This window comes from Molothrus ater, chromosome 6 (genome assembly GCF_012460135.2).
Source record: "Molothrus ater isolate BHLD 08-10-18 breed brown headed cowbird chromosome 6, BPBGC_Mater_1.1, whole genome shotgun sequence".
NCBI lineage: Eukaryota > Metazoa > Chordata > Aves > Passeriformes > Icteridae > Molothrus > Molothrus ater.
This window is the reverse complement of record NC_050483.2, coordinates 25,951,746-25,979,545: the sequence shown is the minus strand read 5'-3', so window position 1 is coordinate 25,979,545 and position 27,800 is coordinate 25,951,746. Positions and strand designations below refer to the sequence as shown.

General features: G+C 39.9%; 1 protein-coding gene across 4 annotated transcripts in view; it reads right to left on the bottom strand.

Moving 5' to 3' along the window:
- Positions 1-27,800, bottom strand: part of PLA2G4B (phospholipase A2 group IVB) — a 54,364-nt gene that overhangs the window by 3,809 nt on the left and 22,755 nt on the right. For 2 of the 4 annotated variants that reach the window (XM_036383584.2, XM_036383586.2), the window contains exons 4-21: positions 20,488-20,560; positions 18,540-18,676; positions 17,710-17,841; positions 16,456-16,514; positions 14,609-14,651; positions 13,359-13,422; positions 12,787-12,914; positions 12,553-12,663; positions 12,305-12,342; positions 11,276-11,411; positions 10,202-10,338; positions 9,712-9,934; positions 8,984-9,101; positions 7,844-7,981; positions 6,578-6,682; positions 5,934-6,119; positions 2,776-2,942; positions 2,065-2,251 (exon numbers count right to left, since the gene is read on the bottom strand). In XM_036383584.2, coding sequence (XP_036239477.1) covers positions 2,065-2,251; positions 2,776-2,942; positions 5,934-6,119; positions 6,578-6,682; positions 7,844-7,981; positions 8,984-9,101; positions 9,712-9,934; positions 10,202-10,338; positions 11,276-11,411; positions 12,305-12,342; positions 12,553-12,663; positions 12,787-12,914; positions 13,359-13,422; positions 14,609-14,651; positions 16,456-16,514; positions 17,710-17,841; positions 18,540-18,676; positions 20,488-20,539 — 2,161 coding nt within the window. In that variant the 5' untranslated portion in view covers positions 20,540-20,560. Of the gene's footprint in view, positions 1-2,064; positions 2,252-2,775; positions 2,943-5,933; positions 6,120-6,577; positions 6,683-7,843; positions 7,982-8,983; positions 9,102-9,711; positions 9,935-10,201; positions 10,339-11,275; positions 11,412-12,304; positions 12,343-12,552; positions 12,664-12,786; positions 12,915-13,358; positions 13,423-14,608; positions 14,652-16,455; positions 16,515-17,709; positions 17,842-18,539; positions 18,677-19,312; positions 20,561-27,800 lie in introns of those variants that run through there. The other 2 variants (XM_036383583.1, XM_054515061.1) reach the window with 2 other exon arrangements.

Genomic DNA, 27,800 nt, shown 5'->3' with positions numbered 1-27,800 from the left:
TGTTTTTCCAGTTACTCTTCCTTTCCCTCCTGCTAAAGCTCAGACCTGGAAATGCCTCAGCAGAGTGGGCCCAAATTCCTCCTTGTCCTGCCCCTGCAGACATCATTCCTAAGCGGCACACCCATGGGTCCACATCCATTCCCAAACGCTGTAAGTCTGATTCTCAGACAAAGACACACACCTTGGAACACTTTTCAAAGTCCATGATTGCCCCTGGATTAGTGGTGACAAGTGCAGGTCTGCCAGCTAAAGTGAGTGGACAGCCTAGTACACACAAGGAGACCTTGTGATGCCAACCACACAGGACTGCCTGTTATAGAGTGCAGAGGCACCAGAGCATCCTACATCAGACTCTCAGCAAACTCCAGCCTGGCCTCAGGTTTTGCCTCTTGGATATGGCAACATCCAGGCTCTCTGTTATATCAATGCTTTTGTTTAAAAGGACTCGCTAATTCCCTGCACCGAAGACTTCAGCAGTCTCATATTTATGTTTCTACAAATTTTTTTGCTTCAGTTTTTCGCTGGTTTTTTTGCCTATCTCTTTGCAGTCTGAACCAAATATGCCCAAAACACTAATGTAATGTGAGATGAGTTTCAGCAGGGCTACAAATGGACTGCTGAGATACTCCTAATGATTTCAACCAGAACCTCATGAAAAAGACACAAGAATTGTGTCACCTGCTTTAGACACAGCAGGTCTTAGTCTAACCTAGTAGTTTCTGAACAGTGTGATCTCAGGGTGCTAGGCACAGACTACCACTAGAAGTGTCTGAATTAAAAATAGCCAATGTTGCTTCACTGAGCCTCACAATACTCAGAGAGATGTATTATCTATGCTGTCCATATCCAGATAAAGCTGCATCCGCCTCAAGCACACCAAAGCACAGTCTGTAACTGCTGCACTGCAAATGGGCACTTCACAGGCTGAGTCTTTTTAGACTGTAAATAGTTAAAAACAAGAAAAATAACTACCCACGTTCCACAAGATGTCTCTCATCCCCCTAGAAACAAAAAAGCTTCACTGTTAAACTTGAGATCCATGAAAGCAGGTTGCCAAGGACCCCCTCCTCCAACCACCCACATCAGTTGCTGGTTGTCAGCTTGATGGATGAATCAGTGACTGCTGAGAGACACACAGGTGAGTGTCAGAGCTCACCAGTTTGGGCCTGGAGCAGAAAACTGGCAACAGCTGCTCTGCTCTGCAGCACCTCATCTATTTTTCATTCAGAGAGATTCCAAAATCTTCACCTGCTTTACCTGCCACCCACTGCTCAACAGTTGGATCTCACCCTACATTGCCATTTGGACCATTTCCAGCCTCCACTGAACAAGCTTAGCTCCCTCTACAGGGTATCTGCTCTTTTCATCCACTGAGTTTCTAAATGTGATTTTCTTGATTTAGCTCTTACTGTACATATTACTGAGCATCACTGAATATCAGAGCAGAAAAGTACCTTTACTTTTTGCTGCTATTCCTACCCTTCCCAAATGCTCCCTCAGAGACTTGCATTTTGCTCTGGTCCCACTATGGGCCCCAATAGAATTTTGCTCTGGTCCCACTATGGGCCCCGATAGAATTTTGGGTAAAGCTGGAAGGAGCTCACCCCTGTCACCTTACTCTCCACCACAGGCAGCCTGGGGAAGACAGGGGTGCAGGGCCCAAGGGCCAGCTCCTGCTGCTGCTTTCCAGCCCACCAGCAGGTCCTTCAGGAGGCCCTTATCTCCCTGTTCCCACAGCTCTCTGGGCCTTTCTTTACTCTCCCTCATCCCAGTGCCAGAAAAATTCCAGCACTCTGTACATCTCTCTTGGCAGGACATGGCGTCAGGCACAAGTGAGGAAGACCTACAGCTCTGCTCCAAGGGACAGTTGACATGAGCCATCTGCCACAAGCAGGGCTGGAGGAGGCAGTGTGGCACTGAGTTGCCCAGGACTGTGTCCTCCATGCTTTTCAAGGTGAGAACAACCAGCAAGAGTATGGAGGCTGCTCTTCTGCCTCCCATCAGGGGACATGTAACAGATACCAGGGGTAGAGCACAGTGCACAGTTCTGTTGACTGCATTTACCTGGCTCCTTGAATTCCTTAAAGGTGTCATTCACCAAGGGAAAATGGATTACTATGGGTGCTCTGGGGTCCTCTGCATCCGCAAATATATAACATTCCTTTGGGTTCTTCTCTTCTTCTGGACTTAGCTCCACTTTGGGGAATGGGATATTTTGTATCTTGCAATATTTGTATGTCATCTCTAATTGCTGTGGACACAGAATGCCATGGAGTTAAAGCTCTAAAAAAAGAATCAAGTTTACTCAGGTATCCTGGAATACAATGGCATCTTAACTCATTCCCTAGAAACACTATGGAATGTGTAGTGCAGTAGAAACACTATGGAATGTGTAGTGCAAAGTAGCCACAGTACAACCTTACTTTCAACCAAGTCAGAAAATGACACTTTATTACCCTGTAACATTTTTTACAATCCCAAGTGAATGACCCAAAGTCACACTCAGAATTCATCATGACAGACCAGGAGAGGTCACAGGCATGTCTCCAGCAAACAATTGTTACTGCAAGTCCCTGAGGATTAAAGGAAGTATATGTTGTAATCCCCTACAGAAAAAAGAGCCTAACAGTTTCTATAGTTCCATTCTTGAAGGAAGTTTCTTTCCTCCTTCAAGGTATGGTGATATATGATTAAGATTTAGACAGCCACTTACTTAAAAGTTTTAATAAGACAAGAAGAGTTTTACTCTGCAAAGCACGAAGTTAATTTTCTCACCTTGAACACATGTCCCAAACCATAATCAAGGGATATAATGACATCTACATTCCTCTCTGGCTTGAAAAGTGCTGCACCACTGGTGTTGATGAAGTAGCCAACATCTATCAGACAAAGATACTTCTGCAGCGGTGTCAGATTGTTAGGGAAACCATCCAGCACAGTGTCTGAAAAACATTTTAATATAGTTAGTGGTGCATTTTTTAGGAAAGAAAGAGTGAGTAATTCTGTCTGCGCTACATGCTAAGGGCAGCTCCTTGGTTACCCTCCAGACTGGAATCACCTCTCTCCACAACATGAGCCCACAAACGCAGTCTCAGGAGCCTTCAAACTGCACATCTGGACACACCTGGCCTGTTTCCACATTCTCCCAGGCACAGTCACAAAGGCAGGCTGTGGGGCAGCCAGACAAAGGACAGGTGAGACACAGGCTCCACTGACCTCACAGTTGCTCTGGGGAGTCATTTTTCACAGAATATAGACTTCAAAAGATTTTTTTTTTTCCCCCTAAGAACTGGGAAAAATGCAAACAACAAAAACAATTTCACAGTGTAGCAACACAACTAACAAATGCAATACATCATTGCACTTCTGCATTGCTCTTTTTTTGCTTTTGCCTTCTCAGGCTTTGCCTTCAACCCCTCTTTCAGGTAGAAAAGTCTGACTTCAACTTGCTTTCAGTGATGTCATATTAACTATCAACCACGCTGTAAAAAAATACCACATCATGCATACAACATCACCTACCTACAGCTTAAAATACTGCTTGAATTAATTAAACCTCACATTGATGCCAAAAGGGGATTACACCAACTGGTAAGTTGAAATCTAAAGCCAGTTTCTGATAGCTAGACTCCTAATTCTCTGCTGGCAACCTCCCCAGCTTGCCCTGTAGACAGCAAGTCCTTTACTGTTCCTCTAGTGCACTTTCAGTCCCATGGAACAGGGAATATTTTGCCACGGTTTTAACTATCAAAATAGTGGTTTGAGAGTGTTCCTCAAGTTCACAAAATGAGGCAGCAAAGCCCAGAGCAGAATACTTGAGCTTCAAATAATTATGTTTAGGCATTTTAAGAAACTGTTGATCACAGAAATACCGTTGCTAAGTTTCAGCATTTCAATTCATTCAATTGCTCTGCTTCCTTGGCCTCATTCTGTAGTGTTGATTTAAACCATGCCGAGTAAATGTAGCTTGTTCCATAGCCTGGAATGTTTCACACCATCTTGAAGTAATAATTCATAATTTTTCCATTCCCTCCCTGTCAAGTCTTTACAAAATGTGCTTATTTTAGCATTCAAGGCTGCTGAGAATTCAGAGATTCAACTGTAATAAGAGACATTTGCTTGCAGTCCCTCACAGAAGAAACAGAGCACACTTTTTAGTTTTATTTGGCCTGGTGAACATTTTTAGATTAAATTCCATTACCCCTGTTTTCTTATCACAGAGATGGAACTTCGCAGCATTTATTCATGACTGTGTATGTGAACTACAAGTAGACACTTTTCTTGTGAGAATCCCCTTTTTCATCCCACATCCAAATAGAGATTTTCAAGAAATCTTGTCTCAGAAATATCCTTTGAAGCCTGAATGCCACTGAAAAGACATTAAGCTAAATCCAGATTATTAGTTCAATTTCTCATTAAGAAAATTAGGCAAGGAAAGTCTTATTTTAATATGTCAGATAACCAGAGCTTCAGGGAAGCCTCTAAAACAAAGCTCTATTCTTAAGACTTCATCTACCACAAGATTCATTTCTGCACATAGACCTGGCATCTCCTCTTACTCCTAGACATGGATCCATACCTGGGTTTAGCTTGATCTTACACAAGCAGCAAAAAGAAGATGGAAAACCTGATAATTTTTCCCACTCCAGACTTTCAGTTTCCCTTTTCCTACTCTGGATTTCATGCTTTCCACATATTTTACTTTATTTGTAGAATATCTATCTTGAGATAGTCATTAGTGTTCCTATGCTAACTTACTCAACATCCTTATTGAAATCTGCTTCTACCCATGTGTCTTTACAAAATTGACAGCAAATATAAGGACAGTTATGTTTTTTAACATTTACTGACTGTCAATTTCATCCTTCATCCACCTTCTGAAGCTACTTTCTTGTTCCTTCTCTCACCCACTCTTCTTATGTTACTTGTTTTTTCACCTTCTTTCATTTGTTTTCTTAGTGCAGACCCTTTTAGGACACAGACATTTTGCTTACTGAACATTTTAAAAGAAGATAGCACACTGTGGGCTCTGCCTTAACCCACAGAAATGCACCACCATCTCTCCACATTGTCAGCAAACTGTGTAGCAAGGGCAGAGAGGGACAAAACACATTGTAACTTGCCTAAAATGGGAGAGAAAATGCAATTTGCCAAAGAGGAGGGCTCAGAGAAGGCAGAGAACGTGTGCTTTCTTGCTGAAGTCAGATTAACCTCAATAATGTGGGGTACTCCCACATTGCTACATGTTCATGGAATATATAAAGATGCTGGGATTATAGGAAGATTTATGATGCAGAAAACCTCAGCTCCATCACCTTGCTATCATTTCACAGACTATTTCATAGGTTTTGAGATAAAACTATTGCTGCCTGCCTAAAGAGCAAAGGCCATAGAAAATGGCTCTTCAATTTTTAAATCAAGTCTATATATCTGTTCTTTTAACATTTAAAGTCTAAACCTATGTTAAATTTCTGTAGCTGGATTTTGGTGTTTCTGAGGGGTTAAAGAGAGGTATCTGGATGGTAAATTCATCAGGCAGAAACACCAAATATATGGAAAACCACATGCTTGCAACTAGTCCTTTCCTTCATCTGATCCACATAATAACCTGCTATTTTATACTTCTGGTGTTCCCTTTGTTTCTTGACCTCAAAAGATTCTGCCCTTCCTAAATCTTTTGACTAGTGTACCTATGTAGAGTGACAAAATTCCTGTAGAAAAGCACTTCTTGACCCAAATTACAGGTATCTTCTGGAAGTGAAAGAGCAGTCCATGGACTAGTTAATTTTAACCTGTTACCCTAAAGAAACAGATACCGTGAATATAGGTCCAACTCAGCCAATTTCCTGAAACAAACATGAGTTTTCCAAAGTCTAAAAATCAAAATCTGAGATGTTACCTGCACAGTGCAGCTAACTCTTTGTTGCAGTTACCTTTCCATTCAATAAATTTTTTCTGATGGATATAATCCTTGTGAAACTCTAAGCCTCTCAGGAAGTTATGAGACTTTCCCAGCAGTGGACGCTTGGTCATGATGTCCTGAAACATTTCATACAACTTTCCTGACAAGCAAGATGGAGGCTCAATAACAGTAACGTCTTCCTCAGGAGAATGTTTTTCTGAAATAGAGAAGAAACCATGAAATAGAGAAAAAAACAACAGCAATCTGCCCTTGTCAGACACCTCTGCTGGCTAGCTGCCCTTGTTGTCTTCCTGTGGGTCACTCTCATCCCTGCTTCTTGCAGGCTGCTGGAAAACATGTGCACATGACCCATGCCATTCACCAAAGAGGTATTTAGTTTTCTTTAAAGCAGGCACAGTTTTTGTGTTTTACTCTTTCAAATGACACACTGGCTTTGTACTTTTGCCCACAAGTAAAAGCCAAGCTTCTTATTTGCAGTAACAGGCAGAGCCATTTAGCAGACCATGAGGAAACTTTAAATGAAAAACATTTGTAATAACATGAAGCATGCCTCTGGGGAAAAGAGAGAAGAGAAAAGGACATAGCAATCATTGTGATAGAGATTAAAATCATGCTGGAAGATCCACAATGAGGCAACACTTTAGAAACTCTTACCTATATCTACCATATCTTGGGACCATCGTTCCCAGAATTCATTTGAATTTGAGGACCAGTACAAGCCATCCAGCAAATTCCTAGTAAAGATGTTTGTCCAAAGACCTGCAAGTTAAAACACATGGGAAAAGTACTGTACTACCACATGTTAACCACTGACTATTGTAAATATCCATGCTACACATTATTAACCCACCCAACCTGACCCCATCATGACACAACTTAAGCAGCAGTTCTCAGAGAGTTCAAACATTGTGGTGTAAGCACTTCAGTGCTAATTCTCAGGAGGTAACTACACACAGAACATTCACTGCATAGTACAGAGTAACAAAATAAGAGGTATCAGTCACCCAAAAGATGTTGTAGAAAGTTTCCTGTGTACCTATGAGAGAAAGTAGGATTTGAAAGCATGGTGAAGCCATGTAAGCATAAAGGCCTTCTTTAAACTGATTTATTATTTAAACTGATCTAAGACTCATTTTCTTCCTTCCAGGCATGTTTTGTTTCTGTGGAGTGCAGCTGGTCCAGGTTCAAAATAGAATTGGCTCCATCTGTGAGTCTGCTTTTGGAAAAGAACTATCCTTCCTCATTAAGCTCTATGCCAGGTACGTACATTGAAATTGAATCTCTATCAGACTACACACTGAGATAAATATGGGGCTTTTATCCTCTACCCTTGTGTTTGGTATCAAAACTAAAACACTTATAAGGACTTAAAATCTGCCTGAGACAGATAGGTTCCTCTGCTAGCTGCTTTTTCTTTGCCTTTGGTGGCAAAATGGCCAGTCAAAGTAGTTGTTGGAGGTCAAAAGGCCCTCCTTCATCCTTATGGGCAGAGAAGGTTAGTGACATCCTCAAGCCACAAAGCTTGAGGATGTGACTTGTTCTAGATGACATGTTTTATTCTCAGCTCCTTCCAATTCTACCCCAGTAATGCTTCATCTAGAATTACAGTTTATGAAGTTGAAGAGTTGGAGACTGATCAGGGAAGGAACACTTACTATTTCCTCAACTTGCCTTTTCCACCATCTTGTTTGGTTTAGACAATGGAACAGGAACTATGCTGCAACTTTTCCAAATCTACCCAGGTGAAAAGGGAGGACAGAAGGAAAGAAGATACACAAAACCACAAGTGTATGAAAGGGTAAAAAGCCCATTGATTTAAGACCCAAAGCAGAAGTGCTGGCAAGGAGTGTTGTGCCTGTGACTAGCAAATACCACACTTTCTACAAGGCTGTGATTAACTACATAGCACTGCTATGTCACCTTCCAGATAGCAGATCCGAGATTCTGGCAGCTTCTTCACTCTCCTTCCCATGAAGAACTCGCTGTCAAAATATTCGGAAGGAATGGAGACTCCATATTTTGGTATGGCCACTTCGTAAGGAGAGAAATTTGCCCACTCTACAAAGAATTTACATGAGGCATGTTTGCTGCAATAAAAATAAAACCCCCAAACCTTCCCAAAGATCTTGCTTGTCTCAGCAGCTCTGTACTATCTGCACTTTTGTACTGCAAGCTCCATTGTCTACTTCCCTAAAAATTGAGATATTATTTACAACCCAAAGGAACCAGCTTTTTCAACTCAGAAAAGCTCTAACATTCGGTTCAAATGCTTAGATATTTATTTCTGTATAAAGATTCTGGGATCACACTTGCCTCTCTAAATCAAGAGCACCAACTGTACTTCATGCAAGAGTTGTGTGAATTGCAAGGAGTGACTGGCATGAAAGCTCTATTAACCCAAAACTGCCAGCCTACAAGATAAAACAAAGCAGCCTGAAGACACATCAACATCACACTAGAAATTACAGTGTGGCATGGATGTGCAGTTTCCTGGCTCAAGCTGTCCTGCACAGGCATTACAGTAGAACAGTAGTTATAAACATAAATAAATATAGGGATTAATTCTTCTTTCTTTCCAGTACCTACTGCTTTTAACACCTTTTGTTGAATGTGGCCTGTATCCAGTCAAAGGATGTCATATCACACCCACCACAGCAATCATATTCCGCTCCATTCTCATACCCTCATCAGTGCCATATTTAGGAAGTGACAATTACATTTCACAGCACCCCTAGAAACTAAGGAAGCCTCAAAGCCATTTTATAGGCATGGCAGGAAAAGATCAGATGATTTGCCCACACTCACTCACAGTGTCTGTTGCAAAAATAGTAGTTCACTGATTTTTAATTAATGTCCTGTTTATGGCTTAGGATGCTATCCAGCAGACATGCTCTTTCTAACCAAGCAGTTTGCAAAAAGACAAACATTTTATTAAAAGATGAATACTGAGTGAGGGCAAGCAACTGATGTATTCCCCCTTTTTTGTCCCCACATAGACACCTCCCTCCAAATCCTCTTTAATCCATACCCAGAATCAGAAGAAACTCCCTGAACACCTACCTCTAAATTTGAAAGTACCAAACTTCTCCTCTTTCACATTGAGGACTGCATAGAAAGGCAGTGGGTTTTGTCCATGCTCCAGTGCCTTGCGCTGGTCTGTGAGTTTGTACTTTCTTGGCTAATCAGTGAGATAAAAAAATCACAGTAAACCTCTGTAAAAGCATAACACTGGCATAATCTACCCAAGTAAAAATTTAAAGATTGATAACAGATATTTTACAACACAGAGGAATCTGTAAGTCATGTTTTCTTAAGAGACCTTTTCCTTCATGTTCCTGCACTTTCCTTCCTGGCTGCCTTTTGGGTACCCAGTAACTTCTTCATTAGAATATACAAGTGCCTTGACTGCCTGCATCCCATGGATCTTTATTAAAGTTGAGATTAATATTCACATCAGGACACATTACTCTAACTTTCAAATGTCAAACTAGAAGCAGACTTTAAAAATCTGACTTTTCAGGGAGAGTGGCGGCTGGCAATTCCTCAGTTCTTTCTGGGAGTTTGCCTACTGAAGTCACTAGCTGTTGGGCATCCTAGGACAGAGGCACCTTCAAATGATTATCTACTCTGAAAAATCCTGACTACAAGACCCTCTGTTATAGTTTACAAACCACATTGGGATGGCTCAGTCTCTTTGGATTTATTACACACATTACATCGTGCCCTCAAAGAGTAAGGCTCTAAGGAAAGTGGTGTTTCCCAGATGTGTGGCAAGACCATGTACCTACCCGTTCATGCAAGAACATCTCCTGAACAAGTGACCACAGAGTTGTAAAAGATGGCACATGTCCTGCTTTTGCCCTTTCAGCAAGTTCCTTGTGATAATACTTCAGATGGTCTATAGACATAAGGTTGAGTTTGCATTTTGTCACTTGTTCTTTTACTGCTTTAAGTGGCCCCTCAAGACACTTCTGTGACCAGTCAGCATGCTCATACAGGTCTGCTAGGGTCCTAAGAAGCAGAAATGTTAGAAAATCATCCATTTATTTAGATGATATTGGAATATTGATACATTTACACAATTACTTCAATCAATTAAAGAGACTCAGTGAGCCTGATTTTCTTTAAACTGAATTCATAATTGAGAGCCAACAGTAAGAGCTTCATGAGGGAATTATGTTCACTTGTTAACAATGTAAGTCTGAAACAGATTCATCTCCTACTGTGTGGAAAAGTAGTCACAGTCATTCCAAATCCAATCTCATTTTCTATACATACCATGTTGAGCCAGAAGCCCCAGTGAGGTAGGTGACACAGTCCAACAGATTTAGCTTCTGAAGAGCTAAGAGGTGGCCAAACATAGCTGACATTGCTCTGAGACCTCCACCTGTTGCCATAACAGCTATTACTGGGACCTGTCCAAAACACAAGGATTATTCTCAGAAAGTTACTCCCTTGCTACTTGGAAAAGTCTAATTACAGCTCTCAGAATTTCTTCAGCAGATTCATTGGAGGACAATGAATTAAATCACCACTTAGCCAATCTTTACCAGTACCCTACTGAAATTAACCTCCAGAGACTCTTAACCTCAATGCTTGGATGAGTTTGAATATGCAGCCATTTTAACCTTCCTTCTTACCTTTGCTCCCTATAATGGGAATTGCAATGATTAAAAGTAGATAATTGCATGATTTCGTTATAAACAACAACAAATTGCAATAAATGCAGTTAAAATGGATTAAGGAAGTTTTTTGAATGCTGCTGATTCTTTGGACAGTGTTCATTTAACAAATACAATTCCAGTAAGATAATAAGTTTTCCCTTAAAAAGTCACCCTGTATCTTGGCGACAAAACATACTTCAGCTTGTTATAAAAAGTTCTAATGTTCACCAGAAAAAATGTTTACTTTTTGTAAGAAGTGTTCTGAGAATGAAGAAAGAAAAAAAGTAAGTCTAAATAAGTGACATTACACTGATTTTATAAGTATTTTTGTGAGGTGAATTTCCAATACTCTTGTTTTCCTATTGGTTTGGGTTGTCTTACTAGGCTGTATCATACACAATGCCTCATGCCTTGCCGACTTGCAGCACCATACTGTTGGAAACTGTGTTTGAAGAGTGGTATTATTACATCCTTGTTTTTGGTCCATTGAAAAGATTGGAGGGATGAATACTTGAGCTGAAATTTTACATGAGTCTGGGGTATGCCACACTGAGAACCTCTGCTCTGGTGCCATTCAAATCAATGGGTTTGTTAGCAACATGCAAATATTACTAGAAATTTCAAGGGGAGTTGTGCCAATCCTAATTCAGTAGACCCACACCCCATGCTTAGATTCCAAAGCACAGACCTCATGTCCATGTAGATCTCTTTCCAGGTGAAGAACCCTTTTCAGGGCACCAGCAACGACTCTCTTCCTCTTATGCAGGAACTCCTGCTCGCCTTGGCACAGATCGTACCCTAAGCGCACATCTAGTTTTTCTGTGCTGCAACAAATAAATTCAGAGGCACAGGACTGGTGTTTAAAATGTATATGGATTTATTTCCAGCAACTGCAATCTAATGAATTCATTAAAAATCTTGATTCTTTGTTCTGATTTTTACAGAAATGTATCTTTCATTTGCAAAGAAATCAACTTCTTTGCTTCTACATAGTCTCTTTATTGTTTCAGTGTAAGATTTACTGTCAGCTAAGGTTAATAAATATGCAAAACAAAGAAGGGCTTCTTTGACTTTCAGTAGCTTTGTAAGCCGAATCCTTTCTATTTCTGCTTCATACGATTTCTCAGCAAAGGATGACTTCAACCTAACAAAGTCTTTCATGAGCATTTGTACTGCAGATTTATACAGAAACTGTACAATGAAAAAGATATTAAAATAATTTTTGTTTGTTTCTTGTCTGACACATTATTTTACAATGCAACATTTCATCTTCCCTAGTTTATACCTCTTTGTCTTGATATCACCAGAGCCACAAGTCCATTTTCTTAAGAGAACATGTGCCATTTGGGTAATACATGGACTCTGATGTTTCATTATTTCAAATTCTCTTTTCACTCTGCCTTTTTTTCTGTGCCCCTTTTGAAGAAGCCTCTAGTCTTAGTTTTTGATTCTTTAATGCAAAGGATACCCAGTGACTAAGTCCCTCACCATTTGAAACTCTCACAATTTTTTTGCATCTTGGTGGGACTCATTTGCCCCAAGGATATTTAGCTTTGAACTGTTGTGGTGACTCTTTAATGATGACAAATATTGTCCCATTTTGCCCCTAGTCTTGTGCATTCCTTATATCTAAATAAAGGATCCTCTGTTCTAGATTTCACAGTTCAAAGAGCAATAAAACCTTCAGAGAAAAGAAAAAACAAACCAGTCCTCTTACCAAGCATTTAGTTGGAGGTACAACTGTAGTGGTACATTCTGTAAACAAAGAGATGATAGCAGGAACATGAGTGGAGGGAAAAGAGAAGTTTTGAATCCAGATTTTCAGCGCCTCCTGAAAAGTCCCACCACTGCCACCCTGCATACTTTTTGGCTGTTGTTTTGGGGTTTGTTTTTTTAAATATTAATGTGTTAAATAGTGAGGGTTATTCTACGCTTCTTTCCAGACACAAATTATGAAACACTTACATGTCTTATGGGAAGGGTTACTTTCACTTTATGTCCAACAGGGAGAAATTTCAGTGGTACTGTTAAGGTGTCACTTAAATTGCTGTTGTCATCTTCCTTATCAGAAACTTTCTATAAAAAAACAAGAAGCATAGGTTGTATTCACAGAGCAGAAACAGTGCAGTTCTTTACTGTTTTGGTCACACCAGAAGTAAGCAAGCAGTATGAACAGCAGCAGTGTGTGGTGCCCGTTACCTGCAGCCTGACTTTTAGAACTGGCTCCCAAGCCTTCACGCAGTGGAAGTAGAAAGTATCGGTGTCCTCTGTCGTCTTCTGGGTTCTCTCATGGGATGCAGGCACCGTAAGCACGAGATTTTTGCCCTCTAGTAAAAACAGGTTTGTTTAGAGAATAATACTGCTGTTCAGGCAAAAGAGCTAGCAAAGTTGGCAAACTTTCTGGTGGTGTAATTTTCTGTGGTAGCTCCTCTGTAAACTATCCCACCAGCAAGTCTCCTCCAGCACAGGACCTGGAACTCCTGCCTCTACCCCCATAGCTTGGAGTGCTCTCAGAGTCAGTATCCTCTCTTACTTCCACCAGCAAGTGGAAGTGTCCAAACTTGATAGCTCCAAGGAAAAGACACAGAAACCAGTCCAGGGCAGTTCAGGGCATTCCAATGCATTGCATTTTATTATTTAGATCATATATCACTACCTATATATAATTTAGAGCATTCTTATTTGTCTCTGTACTCTAAAATGCCTCCCTCATTCAGACTATAATAGGGTTGGTTTGGTCACGTCCTAAGTTCACAGAGAAATTGCCATACCTTTCAAGTATTTCCTGCTTTCATTAATGTCCACATGTACTTCCAAGCAGCAAACCTCACGAGACTGTAAAAGAAATGGAAAAGGGTGAAGAAAGCAAATAACATATCTGCGTGCAAATAATGAAACATCAGGTAGACAACCACCACCATACTGAGCCAGCTGAACTGGTCTCAGTGCTGGGAGTGATCCAAGAGAAAATTCAGAGCTCAGTATTCCAGGATAGTAGACCAAGTTGCACTGTGTCAGAGTGTCAATACAGTGGTGCATTGTCAGAGGCAGTTAACACATTCAAATTACCCCAAAATCAGGAAACTCTGTACAACACACTGGTGCCCAAACACATATATCTAACAATTATTTAGGAAGGGTGCGTGAAAATACCTGATGATGAGTTTCTGTGTATTGTGGCAGTGATTAGCCTACAAAGCATCTTCTTATTGGCCCTGATGTAGGGAAATCATGAATTTATTCCACCCTACCCTCCACCTGAGTCACTCCAGTTCACCTTTAATAACTCATGCCAGGACAGTTTTCCAAGTCATTTCAGGAACAATGCATGCCAGTCATTGCAACTCTTGTGCCTCACACAGAAAATGAAGGGGAAAGAATACAATATGTGTTACTTTGCCTCAGAGGTATCAAGGGCTAGCATCTGGGAACCATGACAGGCTTGGAGGAGTTGGCATGAAGTTCCAGGTACTCCTTAGCTGCTGGGCCAGCCCGAGGAGACAGGTAATGTACCACATGCTGACTAACAACAAAACAGAGCTCTGTGTTTCAACAGCTAAAATAACTCTTTATTAAAAAACTCATTTCCCAAAAAGCTGTTACATTAGATACCCTTCCAGTCATAAGCACACTGAACACCTACTATTGTCTTCTACAGACCTTTTATAACCTTTGTTTTTCCTGCCAAGTGCCATGCTGGGTTACGACAAACACAATCAGTTTTCACTTTGAACACCAATAAATATGGGGTTCTGCAAGAGTAACAAACCACAGCTTGGCAACGTATTGACATCTGTAATAGCTGAGGACTTTAAGGATGCACAGCTGCTGGGTTTTTTTCTTGAGAGGGCAACAGTTGAGCTGTAACACAAGGGCACTGTCCCATAATTCTGACTTTAAAATGCACACCATGCTCTTATTTATCATGGTAGGTTGTGTTCTTTCTACAAAATGGGGGGAAGAGGAGAGGACCAAAATGAAGCAGATATCACTCCAAGAAAAATTCTTATGTGAACCTTACCACTAGGACATCATTGGTAATGAGATGCTCTGGAGGGCCAGGACTGAAAAGATAAAAACAAGTGAGAAACAAAAAAAACTGTGTGAATAGATGGATTTGGTGTGTTTTGTTTAGTTTTTTTAAATAGCAGTTATACGACCTTTCCCACTTGAATATAGTAAGTTATCACAATTTGTTTTCTAAAAGGCAAAATACATGATCCTGTGCTAAGCATGTGAACCAAAATACAGCAGCCAAACAAAAAGACAGACAGGAAAGCTCATAAAAATCCTAATGCTTAAAACTATGTGCTAAGTTACAGCAGAACAAAGGCATATTGGTATATGTGGAATCATGTCCCACTATTAATAAGTGACCATATGACTTGGGGAAAGCAAAGACTACTATTAATGTGTTCTGCAAACATTTATTAGGAAAGACATTTCTGACTAGTTCATATTATAACTTATGGCTGATCACAAATGAATGGCAAATAAGAATTAGCTCCCACTGTGCCATATATGTATAACTGCAAAACACAGAGGTGAGCAATAAAAAGTCTTTGTCCCAGATATTTTACCTTTCAAGACCTTGGTCTGTCATTGAATGGATGTGGTTATTTAATTACATGAGTATTCTGTAGAGTCTACTAAGAGCATCTTTCACTAAGGCAAATATTCCAACACCTCTATGTTACACACATTCATAAATGCTTTCATATACCTGAGAGAGCCACTGAAATTATGTAGTACATAACCTTTGTATGTCCAGGTTATTTCACCAAACACCATTTCCAGGCTTAAAACTTCTATTTCAACTGTAAAATGTATTTAAATAACTAGGTTTGATTCCTAAGGATGGTCATCATCCAAATGCCTTATAACTTGAATGGAGAAAGATGCTCCTCTTATTTCTAGTCTGAATCCAGTTCCCAAGCACTGCTTCTCATTCTGACCTTTCTTGTCTCTAACTCTGACTGCTTCCACAGTTGCAGGAGATGATTACCATCATCATATATGATACCATCTCTAAAGGCAGCTCTCACAGGTAAATTAAATACATTTTGAGTTTCACTGTGGGAGAAATTAACCAAGAACACAAATTATTTTTTTCTGCAGTTTCCTCATGTTTAAGAATAAGAAGTCTTATTTGTCTTACTTACAGTTCCTTCTCCTGATCACACAAGTTAGCCAGTTTTCACTGGACTACTTTTTTTTCTTTTGTTTTTCTTTTTGGCTAATGCTAAACTCAAATATTTCAGAATGTGTAGTTTAGGGTGTTCTCTTCACCCAAGCCTGTGATAGAATTTAAAAGACAGATAAAGTTTATCTTATGGGACTTGTTCTCCTGCAGACAATGCTGATTACCACTTTGAGGGGGATGGTCTTATTTTCATTATTTGTTGATTTTATGTTATTTCAGTTTAGCTAAGCTATTGCTAAATGGGTGACTTTTCTGGTACTGTCTACATAACTCCATGTATACATTGTTATAATAATACAAGACAGGTCTTATGATCTCTGAGAAATTCCACAATGTTCTAGGCATTGTTCAATTAATAACAACAATTTGAAGAGCACTCATGTTAAGTTTCACATCCATCTTGTGTAAAAGTTATCACATTGTGACAATTTTATTACATCTCCGGGATCTAGATATACATATTCAACAAAAGTTTAAGATTTGTATGAAATATACTGAAAGGTGGAATTAGCTAAAAAAGGTAAAAAAAAAAAAAAAAGTTTTAAACTGTAATTTAGGTTTACTGCTGGGGGAAAGAGCTGGAAGAAGTTTCTAAGTTTCTCATCCTCAGAGGTATCATTACTCCCTGGCAGATCTATACCTTTTAGCTTTGGAGTTTTACTCACACTCTTTCCATCCAGAATTCCACTTCCAAACTTTCCCATTTCTTAAAGCACCTCTCTGTCTAAAAAGAAATGGGTAAAACAAATACAGATTATTGAAGGCTGCAAGAATTTGGCAGCACAGATACACCTAAAAAGCACTTCAAGACCTGACATCTCTTCTGTTAATATTACCAAAAATAGTTTGGTTTTGTGTCTTTCCAAAGCAGAAATTGCCACAGAAACCACAGACTTGTGAAAGTCTGGCACATAAGATTAATAATCTCCCATTGTGTGATATGTAGAATTATACATATTTCCCTCTCTGATTGAGAGGGAGAGCTAGATTGAAAAGGAAATATGATGGCTCTCTGCAAGATAATGTGCATGGGGGAAAAGCATTAAAGCCCAGCAAGAAATGTCACTAAGACCAGAGACATTTTCACATACAAACCATTTAAAGCACATTTGAGCTGAATCCAGAAGAGACGAACTGGGCAAATGACTGAAGTGGTTATTGAATCATTGTATTTCCCAGTGACTCACCCACTGGCTGAGAAGCGCACAGCACCAGCCAGCAGGGTCACAAGGAAAATCCATGTTAACAGCTTTCAGCATGTGGGAAGTAGCTGTTTTTATGGGCTGTCTCCCTCCTGTAATGAGTGTGTAGCAACACCTCAGCAATAGCTCAGACAAGCCCAGGAGTTGTCAGAGACCTATCCCAGCTTTGTTTACTGGACAACTCTCTTTCATGGTCTCCTTAATAAAATACCAAAGATGTTAGCAGGACAGACGTTCCTTTACTATGGGCTAGAGAAACCTGAATCAACTAGGAGGAAACCAGCATGAACACCAACGGGGAAAAAAGCCTGAAAGAACCATTTGGTTCAAGTGATGAGTGAATTGTTTTCATGTTTTTAATAAATAAGTTGCCATTTATGAAGAAATTTCCCCCAAGCATGGCAAAAGTGGGATAAAGCTGAAAGGTAAGCAAGTATTTTGTCAGATTCTAAAAGATACAAAATTATTATTTGCAAATGCTTCCTGTTAAAATATGTTTCCCTCAGATAGCATGAGACAGAAGCAGCTTCATTTTCTGAATTTGTAAAAAGAAATTAATGAAGTCACAAAAATAAAGCAAAACTATATCTGTTTTGATGAGGTATTGATAATGATATATAAGGCTACCTGTTCATGAAGATCCAAACCCTACCTAACATGGAAGACAATGTGGACAATGAGGTCTTGTCAATCTCTCCCTGTGTTTTCAGCCCTTACCTCTGGTTTCAAAGCAAAAATCTCGCGGATTGTCTCCCCAGGTCTGATTCTAGCAACATTAAAAAGAACTGTGAACTGCATGTCATCTTTGGTGAGTGCATCTTCATCACACACTGCCAATTCTAAAATATTCTGGAAGTAGAAAAAATAAGTAAGAACACTTATTGAGCTTCTGTTAGGCAGAAACAAAATATTATTATAGAAAAAAATCAGTATAAATTATTTTTGCAACCGTTTCACTAGCAGAGCAGTAAGAATAAAAAAGCATGTCCTTTTCTTCAGTAGTCTGCTAATGTAGAATATTATTACACCCAGTCTTGGGAAACTTGTGAAATAGAAAACAACTACTCATAACAGAGGTTCCCGCTCTCCTGAGACAGAAAAGATGCCAGTGCTCTGCACCCCACTGATAACCCACCCAAAGAACAGACTTAGTTTCTTCATTCCCAAAGTTCTCCAAATTCCACAATTTAGGGAAGGATTAAATTTATTGTCAACACCACAGCAACTTCTCTACTCTTCCCTTAGAACCAGTGGAGAGAAAGCTCTTTCAAAGTTAGCCATGCCCATATAGCACCGAAGTATGCCACAGTAGTGCTTATTTTACTCAGGTGACAACAAAGGGAGTCTGGACTAGCTTAGATACAGGCATTTACATCAGCAATGTCTGTAAATAGCTGAGCAAAGTACTGCTTCTTCTGTCTACTGTTCTGTGCAAACCAGTCTGTTAAGCAAGCATTTTCTTAAGTTATTTAGCACAGAGAATCAACATGGTGTCTACTGGGGATTCTGAGCTATTCAAATTGGTGAAAATTCTATTTTTTTACTACCTCAACTTCTCTCTGGATCCTAAAGTAGAAAGTCTCATTCCAGACAGGGTTGTCAGAATTCCTGATGGTTTTGGTCTGAAGCTTTCCAGGTGAAGCAGATGGCAGCCACAAGCGTACATAGCAGTCTGATGCTGTCACTGCAGCAGAGAAAAATTAAAAACCTGATGCCAATGTTATAGAGGAACAGTAGGGCTAGGCCATAATCCTGGAGATTAATAAATATTACTACTTTTTTTTTTTAATTAGTAAAGAGATCACCACTTGGAAACAACCAAGGAAAACCATCTAATTACTGAGTAACTACAAACTGCAAATGTACACATGCACACACAAGGTACACTAAGAACCACGTTTCCCATGTGAAGAGAAAGAGGAAAGTGGACTATGCTGACTGACCATTCCTCAGGCATAGTCCTTACAATTCCAGTCCATGATGTTAAAAAGTTAAACTGAAACTACAGCTGGTTCCACAAAGGGCTGTTAGGATGATTACAGGAAAGAAGAATGCATATTACAGCAAGATCAGAGTCTGGCTTGCTCAGTTGAGTCACACAAGCATGAGGAGGGGACATAATGGCTGTCGAGAGGTGTTAGGCACTAGGCAGGATGATCTGTTGCAGCTCAAGACCAGCATGGGCCCAAGAACTGGAGGGCACAAGCAAGTTGGAAATCTTCATTTCACTTCCATCCTATATCTATTCCTTATGGTTAGTGCAGGCAGTGCCTCGAGCAGCCATCCTTTGGGGAGAGCCAGGGTGGGGAAGCGCATTTACTTTGTGAGGCTTGGCAACGGTGTGAAAGGAAATCTCCCAGATGATGTCTTTCAGAGCTGGAGTCAGGACTTGACGGAAGATTTCCACTGCAGCCCGAGATGCCTAAATACTTCAGACTGGTATCAAGCAGTGAATAACATTGCCCCGCAAGGTTTTGGCACGAAAGTGGAACTGTCCCTTCAATAGAGTAGATAGAAGAGGTCATTGAAACTCAGAAATACAGGCCTTGTCACACTAACACCTTTCTAGTGTCCACCTCTGGATGATGCTATGTGGCACTTGCCACTGGAGAACAGGAAGTTTTTGGCAGGCAGTTATTCAACCAACAGGAGATTCACCACTCCCTCTGGTCTCCCTCACATCCAGGCTTGGTCCTACATGGCAAGGCATGGATGGTCTCAGCTGTAACTCGAGTAAATCATTGCAAAGCGATGGGGTATTTTTTTTTGCTGAGTCATTTTTCACTAGAGGAATACACAGGCCAGAAGTTTCAAAACTGACAAAAGGCAGCTCAATGCCTCTGTCCTAACTGAGGAACTCATTGGAGACCTCTGCAAAAATGGCAGCTGAATAGCTGGTCCACAGCACACCTGGAGTAGGAGGCATAGGAGGCTGTGAAGGGGAGATAATGAATTAAGACACTTGAACACAAAAGTACACAGCAAAGTCTGTTTTGTCTGCATGCTCAGCATGGGCTTAGAACTGGATCTGCAGAGGTCGTCCTTAAACAAAACTATCAATATAGTTTATTGTGACTGGTCAACAAATACCCTGAAAGATAAAGTATTTTAGAAGGCTTGAAATTCTCTAATTTATGTTTGATTATTGTGTATAATTGGTACATTTCGATAAAAGGTCCCTAAATTCACAGCCTGCGTGGCAAAATTCCTGCCCATGGAGATTCATAGATTGCAGTGTCCTAATGAAGTCTACCTTCCCTTCTTGGCCCAGAATATTAATCTGGGCGTCTTGTTTTTCACCAGTTCCCTGAAATGCCACTAGAGATGTACTCCAATCTAATGATACCTGAGACATTTGATCTAATTATAGCCCTGGCATTAGTATTTATATTGCTGTGCTTTGCATACGTTGCTTGCATACCTTCAGAACTAAAGAATATTGCTCACTGTGTAAACTCGGCAGGTGACTAAAAACACAATCAAACCACAACTCACACAGGTCTCTTGACTTGATGTTCTTAGCTTGTATGATTCTTACAGAAAGCATGTGGATGGGGCAAAACTTCACCTGCAGAGAAAACAAATGTAATAATTTGATCAGCTCAGAATGCAAAAACAAGATGTATTTTGAACAGTACAGGGGACAGTCTGCCCATGTCTGTTTGAAGTGAGGTGACCACCTTCAAGTGGCAGTACACCACACTGAGATGAAAACACAGCAGCACACTGGGCTGTTTGCTAAGGAGCTCGAGGAAATGAAGACAGAGAGAAAACACAGGCTCAGACAGTGGTATGGAAAGCTTTCTTTATCACCCCAGAGGCACTTGCTTTCAGGCAACCTGATGTGTGTATGGCCATAGTGATGGTTGTACTGCCAGCACCCCAAGGGTCTTGTGCCACCCATAGCTCAGAATGGGGCCTTTGGAAGGGGATATTAGGAATTGCAGCTGCCTGCCCAGGTCATGGCACAGCTGACCTACCTAAGCTAGGACATGGTACTTACCAAAATATGCTATAAACACCTGACTTTTTATCTGAGCTAAGATTAAATTTCTGTGATGCTTGTAAATAGGGCAAGCTCACCAAGTGGCCCTGCTGACTTTGAGGGATCAGACCACAGGCCCAGCAGAGACCCTTCAGACAAAATAAAAAGTGCTCTGCTTTGCAGGTATGATATCACAGAATTCCATATCATTATGCATCCTGAAAATACATAATGGGAATGGAAGCACTTGCCTTCCAGACATGAGATTTATTTCTATCACAGGCAGGCTATCATTTTAACACTACTTCAAGTTACTTGTTCCTGATTCTTAACAGTTAAAGCTTTCCAGGCTAAGCTGTTCAGAAAATACTTGCCATTTTCAAAAGACGTTCTGAGAAGCATGAATGAACACATATATAAATGTAACAATCTTAATAACAGAAGCAGGGAAAATACTTTATTTTTTTTTCAAATTGATACATTTAAATTTCCTTTTAATTTTCTGCTAGGTTTTTTCAGTTTTTCTGCATGCCATACTAGCATGACTTGTCAGCAATATTAGGAAATAATAACATGCAGTTATTACAGTCCCACTACCACTAATAAATTAAAATTAAAGCTTAAACTACCAACTGAAATACTTCTATTTGCCTAAACAGGGAATCTCATTACACCATCACTAAATAATTTGATAATTTTATTTTGAAAGTTAGCAACATGACTAATTTTCCTGACAAGGAAATTATTAACACTGTAGATACAAACTGTTGGGAAGGAGGAACCTCTCTACAGAAAGAGTCACTTACTACAGTTAATCTGAAATTCTTTTAAAATGAGGTGGAGACTATTATTGGACATGTTTATTAGAGGTGAGAATAGCCTGCATTCAGCTTCATTCTGGCTTGTTTAGAGGTAAATTACGTTACATAAGATGCATATCATCTGAACTGTGAATTAGCATGTTCAAATAAAGGCCTAATATTAAATTTTATTATGTCACTTAAAGTTACATACTTTTAAAATTCAGATTTATATTTAAGAGCTGCTCTGACCAGAGAAACCCTTGTTAAATCTATAAAATCACTTTATTCTGTCTCTTGGCTTGTATAAAATTGCAAAGCAAATTTGGTTTTGTGTGACAAGAACTCTTTCTAGTATGTTTTCCTCCAAATTTAAAACTGACATATTTAAAACTTCCTTAGTTTAATGCATTGTGGACATTACAAGTTCTAATTGGGACACTTCCATATTATTCCAGTTGCCTGCTGAAAGAATTTGACTTCAATATTCCTGTGCAAATAGTTATTTATCATAGAACTACCAGCTGGAACACTCACTCAGCATTCTTAGTGGTTTTCATTTACGTGAATTATTGGATTATGTAGACAATTACAGAGGTGACGAGTTTTAATTAATATATTAATTCTTAGTCATTTTGTAATCAACTTCTCCCTTGCTCAACAGAAGCCCAAACCATTCACAGAATCTGCCTTCACTGAAGAAATACATGTTGGCATAATTTTTGCTTTGAAACGTTTCGTGATGAAAATTTCCTACTTATAAAAATGGTGTATCTGCAGGTCATCTTCAGAGTACTCTCAGATGTGACAGATGTTGTGTTTTCGTCCTCTGCCACTACAGCCAGAGTGCCTCACTCCTTCTCCCTTCCCCTTCCAACAGCATTCACCTTCCTTAAGCATGTCAACATTTGCCAAATGATGGAAACATCAAAGGGGATTTTTCACTCCTCCTGATTCGGTGCAGCTTAGTCCTGGTGTGATTGCAGGATAAAAAGCAAACAGATTCAGATAGGAAAATGTGGCCATAATAAACCCTGAGGGCTCTGTAAATCCCACAAGGAAGCCAGAAACCATCCCTCTCCCAAAACTGCAGTTTCTCCAACCTGTGATAACCATTCAGAAGCCAGCTAATTCCTTTTTTCATCAGATAAAGACAGAGCTAATTTTCTTCAATAACAGTCCAGAGCAGACCCCCTAGGGTCTGATTTGGATGTTGTAAAACAACATCTTTGTCTGAAAGTGCTGGTACACCAGAATACCCTTCTAGAAAAAATAATTACAGTTAGAGGTACCATTTGCTAGTTTCATAATATGAAAAGCAACATGTAATTTCACAATTAATGCAATTTGATGAGTGCAGACACCCTATCCAGACAGCCGTGGACAGACTTGCAGCAGTATTGGTCTTGTTGGTTTTAGTTCACTTCCTTGGGAGAAACATTGTTTCTTGTACAGGCATGCAGAGACTAACAAAACCCCTCTGTAAACATCCAGAGACAAAGGCAGCTTTCCCAGAAGCACATCATCCTATTTCTGCTGGGAAATTACTAGTGTGACACTGGGGCCAACAACACAGCGCAGGGTTCAGCTACCTGTGTATTGTTGCATCCTAAGCAATTACACCCCAGGCCAATAAATAGTAGCATCTCCAGAGTACCAAAGGGAAGGCTAAAACTTGGGGAAAAAAAAAGAAACGAACAGACTTCTTTTCACTTGACAGTACTTAGCATTAAACTATATTTCTGTAGTCTCAAACCAAGCTTTGAGGGAGTAATTTCTGTTTAAAATACAGAAGAGTCAGTAATCAGGAGATAAAACTAGCCTGTCAGAATTGCCACAGCTGTATCAAACCTTAACACATGAAAATTCACATCTGTTGCCACCATCTCCTTGATTGTAACAAAACATGCTCACTGATTTCCTTCCATAGGAATGTTGATCAGCTCTGGAAGGGCACATAAATCTTTTGTTTACAGGCAGTTAGTCACTTAAGGCTTCATTCCAAAAAGACAACTTTGAGTATATGAAATCTTAAAGCTCATAAATATTGAGGAGCCTACCAAAACAATCTGTGGATGGCAGTAAAAGAAGAAAAACCTACCAAGAGCTTATATGTTTAATTTCAGTCTTTATTGCCCCTCCATGCTGCTACTAGAAGAAGATCACAAGGCCACCTTCACTACAAAGTCAGTATTCTAGGGAAGTTTTTGCAGTCTGGGAACTTCATCCCATAATTCCCTGTTCTCTTTTTTTTTAAATAAGTCCTTGGTTTGTACATGTTGGAAGGCTGATTGGAATGTCAGTGTTTCACTCTCCCTGCACCAAGCTTAGACAGCTCTCTGAGCAGAGTTATTACCATAGGATAACACCAAATTATATTAAGCTTTAGATGAGGATTTTGCTGTCTTCTGGCATTTGGATAATAGCTGTAGGATTTGTCACTCAACTTTATACATATGTTTCAGACATGAATAATAATTTCTTTCATGGATTACTTCTTCTTCCAGTGGTGTACTAGAAGCTGTAGAATATCTTGCCTACAAGATCTCACACCAAATGTAATTATTTGGCATATTCTTACCATTATTTTATGTTAGATACTGAGGATTTGGTCTAACAACAATTTGACAATTTACCAAGTTGAGATTAAATCTATAAATGTATAAACTATAAGAAAGCTTAATGCTTAATTACCAGCCTGGTTCTAAAGCACTTTCTTCCAATAGATCCTCTAACATCTAGTATGGGCTATTGGCCCTTCCATCAGTGAGAACACTGCTAGAAATTTGTCTTTCCAACCAGCTGCCTACTTTCATTAAAATTAAAGGGATGAAAAGTTCTAGTGGAAAAAGAAGTGACTGACTGAAGAAATATAGAAAATTATGAAAGTCTCATTTTGCTTGGGAATCACAGTTGTCCCAAATTTTATCATTGGAAGTTGAACAATTAGTGAGGAAATCTAATTCACCTTATAAACATATACTGTAATTTCATGTAATCACTGATGGATTACTTTAAGAATCATTAAGGATTTGAGATGTATCTCCTGTTCATATATATCAGTCACCTCTTTATATGTGTGAATGGGTCCCTCAGGGCTTTGTATTGACAAAATTTCTGAGTATTTTTGCCAGACGAAAATTATTCCATAGTCTGCAAAATAAAATTTCTAAGGAGGGATTATTCTTGTCTGAGCAGAAGACATTGCTACAAATATAAGTAGTAAATTAATACTGACAATCACTTCCGTGTCAATTTGGTAGCTCTCCTAAAGTGCAAAAAACTAACTGGGAGGTTAGGAGATCTTCCTAGATAGTTGCAAGTATCCACATATTTCTAAACATGTGGGTTTTTTCATGTAAAAGAAAAAAAAACCCTCTATTCTTATTTCCATATCTATTTACCACCTTATACACACTGAAACACAGGCTTGCCTGACACAACAGCAGAGCTACCTGCAGTACTGAATTAATCTCTTTCCTTGGGAACAGAAGCTTTCTGACCTGAAACTATGCTTGCACTCAAACCTTTTGGCAGTGGTGCCTATTTACCAGGAGTCTGTCTGTACTCATGGAACATCAGTTGCAGCACTGGGATGAAATACAAGAACTTTGTCATTAAACTTTCTAGATAAAATTATACCTGAGCTATCTACCCATGTATCAGCTCCAGAACTGTCTTACTAGATACAACACTGATCTTTAAAACTGACAGATAATATTCATATCTAAAAAAGAGAGATATGTCTGGGTCTAACTGGTAGATGGACTAGATACAAATTTTATCCAGAAAGTACATGGCATTTACAACTCATTTTCTCTTCCTGAATGCTTGTATAATTTTAATCTATCCATTAAGCCATCTGTTCAAGCTACTGGTATTTTTCTAATATTTGTCTGTACATATTACCATGGCACCATTAATGATCTCTATAGGCTGTAGCATGTAACATTGTTTTTTACTATATTTTAAGCCCTTGAATGTCCATATATCTTTTATTTGTTGCAAAATTTGATGAAGGATTTGATACATAAAGAATGATTATCTGTAAGTAATTCATGCCTTGCATTCTGACACCATGTCAATTTTTTTTAAGATACACATGGGAAAAGCATTTTCAGCTAATAGTTCTGTTGACTTATACTAAGCGCCATCAGTTAAAATCTCTGAATGGAACTTACAATAAGAAAACTCAAGTCCAGACATGAAATACTTCCACAAGAATTGCAAAAGCTGTAAACAGTACGTTAAAAATAGTTAGATCTAAACAGGTCAAACAGGTCATTAGATGTCTCCCCTGCAGCTAAAGTAATATAGATTATGCTTTGTTGCTAGATAAGGCGGTTGGTTTGTTTCAGCTGGGGCAAGCAATGAACATGTGCTATCCAAAGAAAAGCACCTAGGAGGGCTAAAGCACTTTCATTTTACGGAAAGGTAAACTCTTCAAGAGCAGCCTCCTCTTCCTTCAGGGACTTCACTCTGGCATGTACACCAAGGACAAAGCAAAGTATCCCATTTGCTCTGTGCTTCCACTGAAGCTCGCTGACATATCAGTTACTGGGAGGGAAAAGAGGAGAGCAGAGAGGCTGCAAAGCTCGGGATGCCCCTGCCCCACCACAGCAGCCTCTGCATCCCAGCAGATGCAGGGAGGAGGGAGTTGGCAGGGAGAGCTGGAGCAGAGAGGCCCGAGAGCAAGGAGCCCGGCCACGGCGACGCGCGTGGCTCCGCTCTCTTACCTTGGCTGGTGGGCTCCCCATGGCGCCGAAGATGGCGGCAGCGACTGAAACCCCAATTTGGTTAACAGATTTGTCAGCTGACAAACAGGTTGGCAGCTTGTTGTGCTGCTGCTGCTGCTGCTGCTGAAGTAACCTGAAGGACACATATAATTTATACAGGCGCCGAGCTCCACCCTCTGCCTCCTCTGTGTGGAGGAGAGCCTGCCTACATCTGAGAGGGAAAGATCTGCAATGTCAGAGGTGAGCAGAAAGGCTGACACTTTTTGTATTTCTCACAATTTGCTATTGCCCCAACATCCTCCCAACAGGTTTTGGGTTGATTCTGACATGTTCAGAAAGTCTTCCTTCACTCTCACCTCTTCCACAAATCTAGGCAGAAGATTAATTTTCAGTAGCTTTTAAGTTCTTCCACAAATACTCCACGAAAAAGAAAAAGTCAAAGGGAATGGACAACCAAATCTCACCTATTACAATCTCTGGTGGGAGACCAACCCACTTCCAAGTGCTCTTTTCAACTTTTCCTACAATAGGGACTCAATATATTCCAAATACATTTTTGGGAATCCTTCTGACAACCAGTAAGTCACGAGTCCTCAGCTGGAAATACCTACTGGCTGATCACCTGGCCAAGGCAGAGATGCTGGTGAAATTGAGATAAATATTGACAGAGAAAGGGAAAGCTGCATGCCTTCTGGCCTTTTTCCCTCTACCTGCTACTTATATGAATATGATAACTTGACATTTCCCAACTTCCCATCCTGTTCCCTCATCAACTTGCTGTTGACAGTGCTGGGTCAACAGGGCCTCCCTGAAGATGGCTGGGTCCTAAGGCATCCCTAAAGATGGCAGAGGCAGGGCTTCCTCCACTTCTCCCATGTCTACCATGACCTGCTGACAGGGTTCCTGTCAGGACATTGCTCCAGGCAATCAGCTCTGTCTGTACCTTTATCCACACTTGCAATTTCATGGTGTACAGACCCAGACTTGGAAAAGGCCTGGAGGCCACCATAAGTTTTCAGTAAGGTATGTACTCACTGAGGCATAGTAATTCCAGACAGGATCAAGCCTCACAAAACAGCCAGTGGACACCTTAAACTAATGGAGAATGTCAAGAGTTAATTTTCATCAAAGAGTATGAATTTGGTTTTTGACAAGTGAAAAAAAAATTAATTATAATCACAATAGATTGTTAGGAAAATAGGTTTACCTAAAATCTTGGCTTCAGATTTTTCATGAAAGTCAGAAACACACTATGGATCATCCACTTTGTAAAATATTTTCCACAAA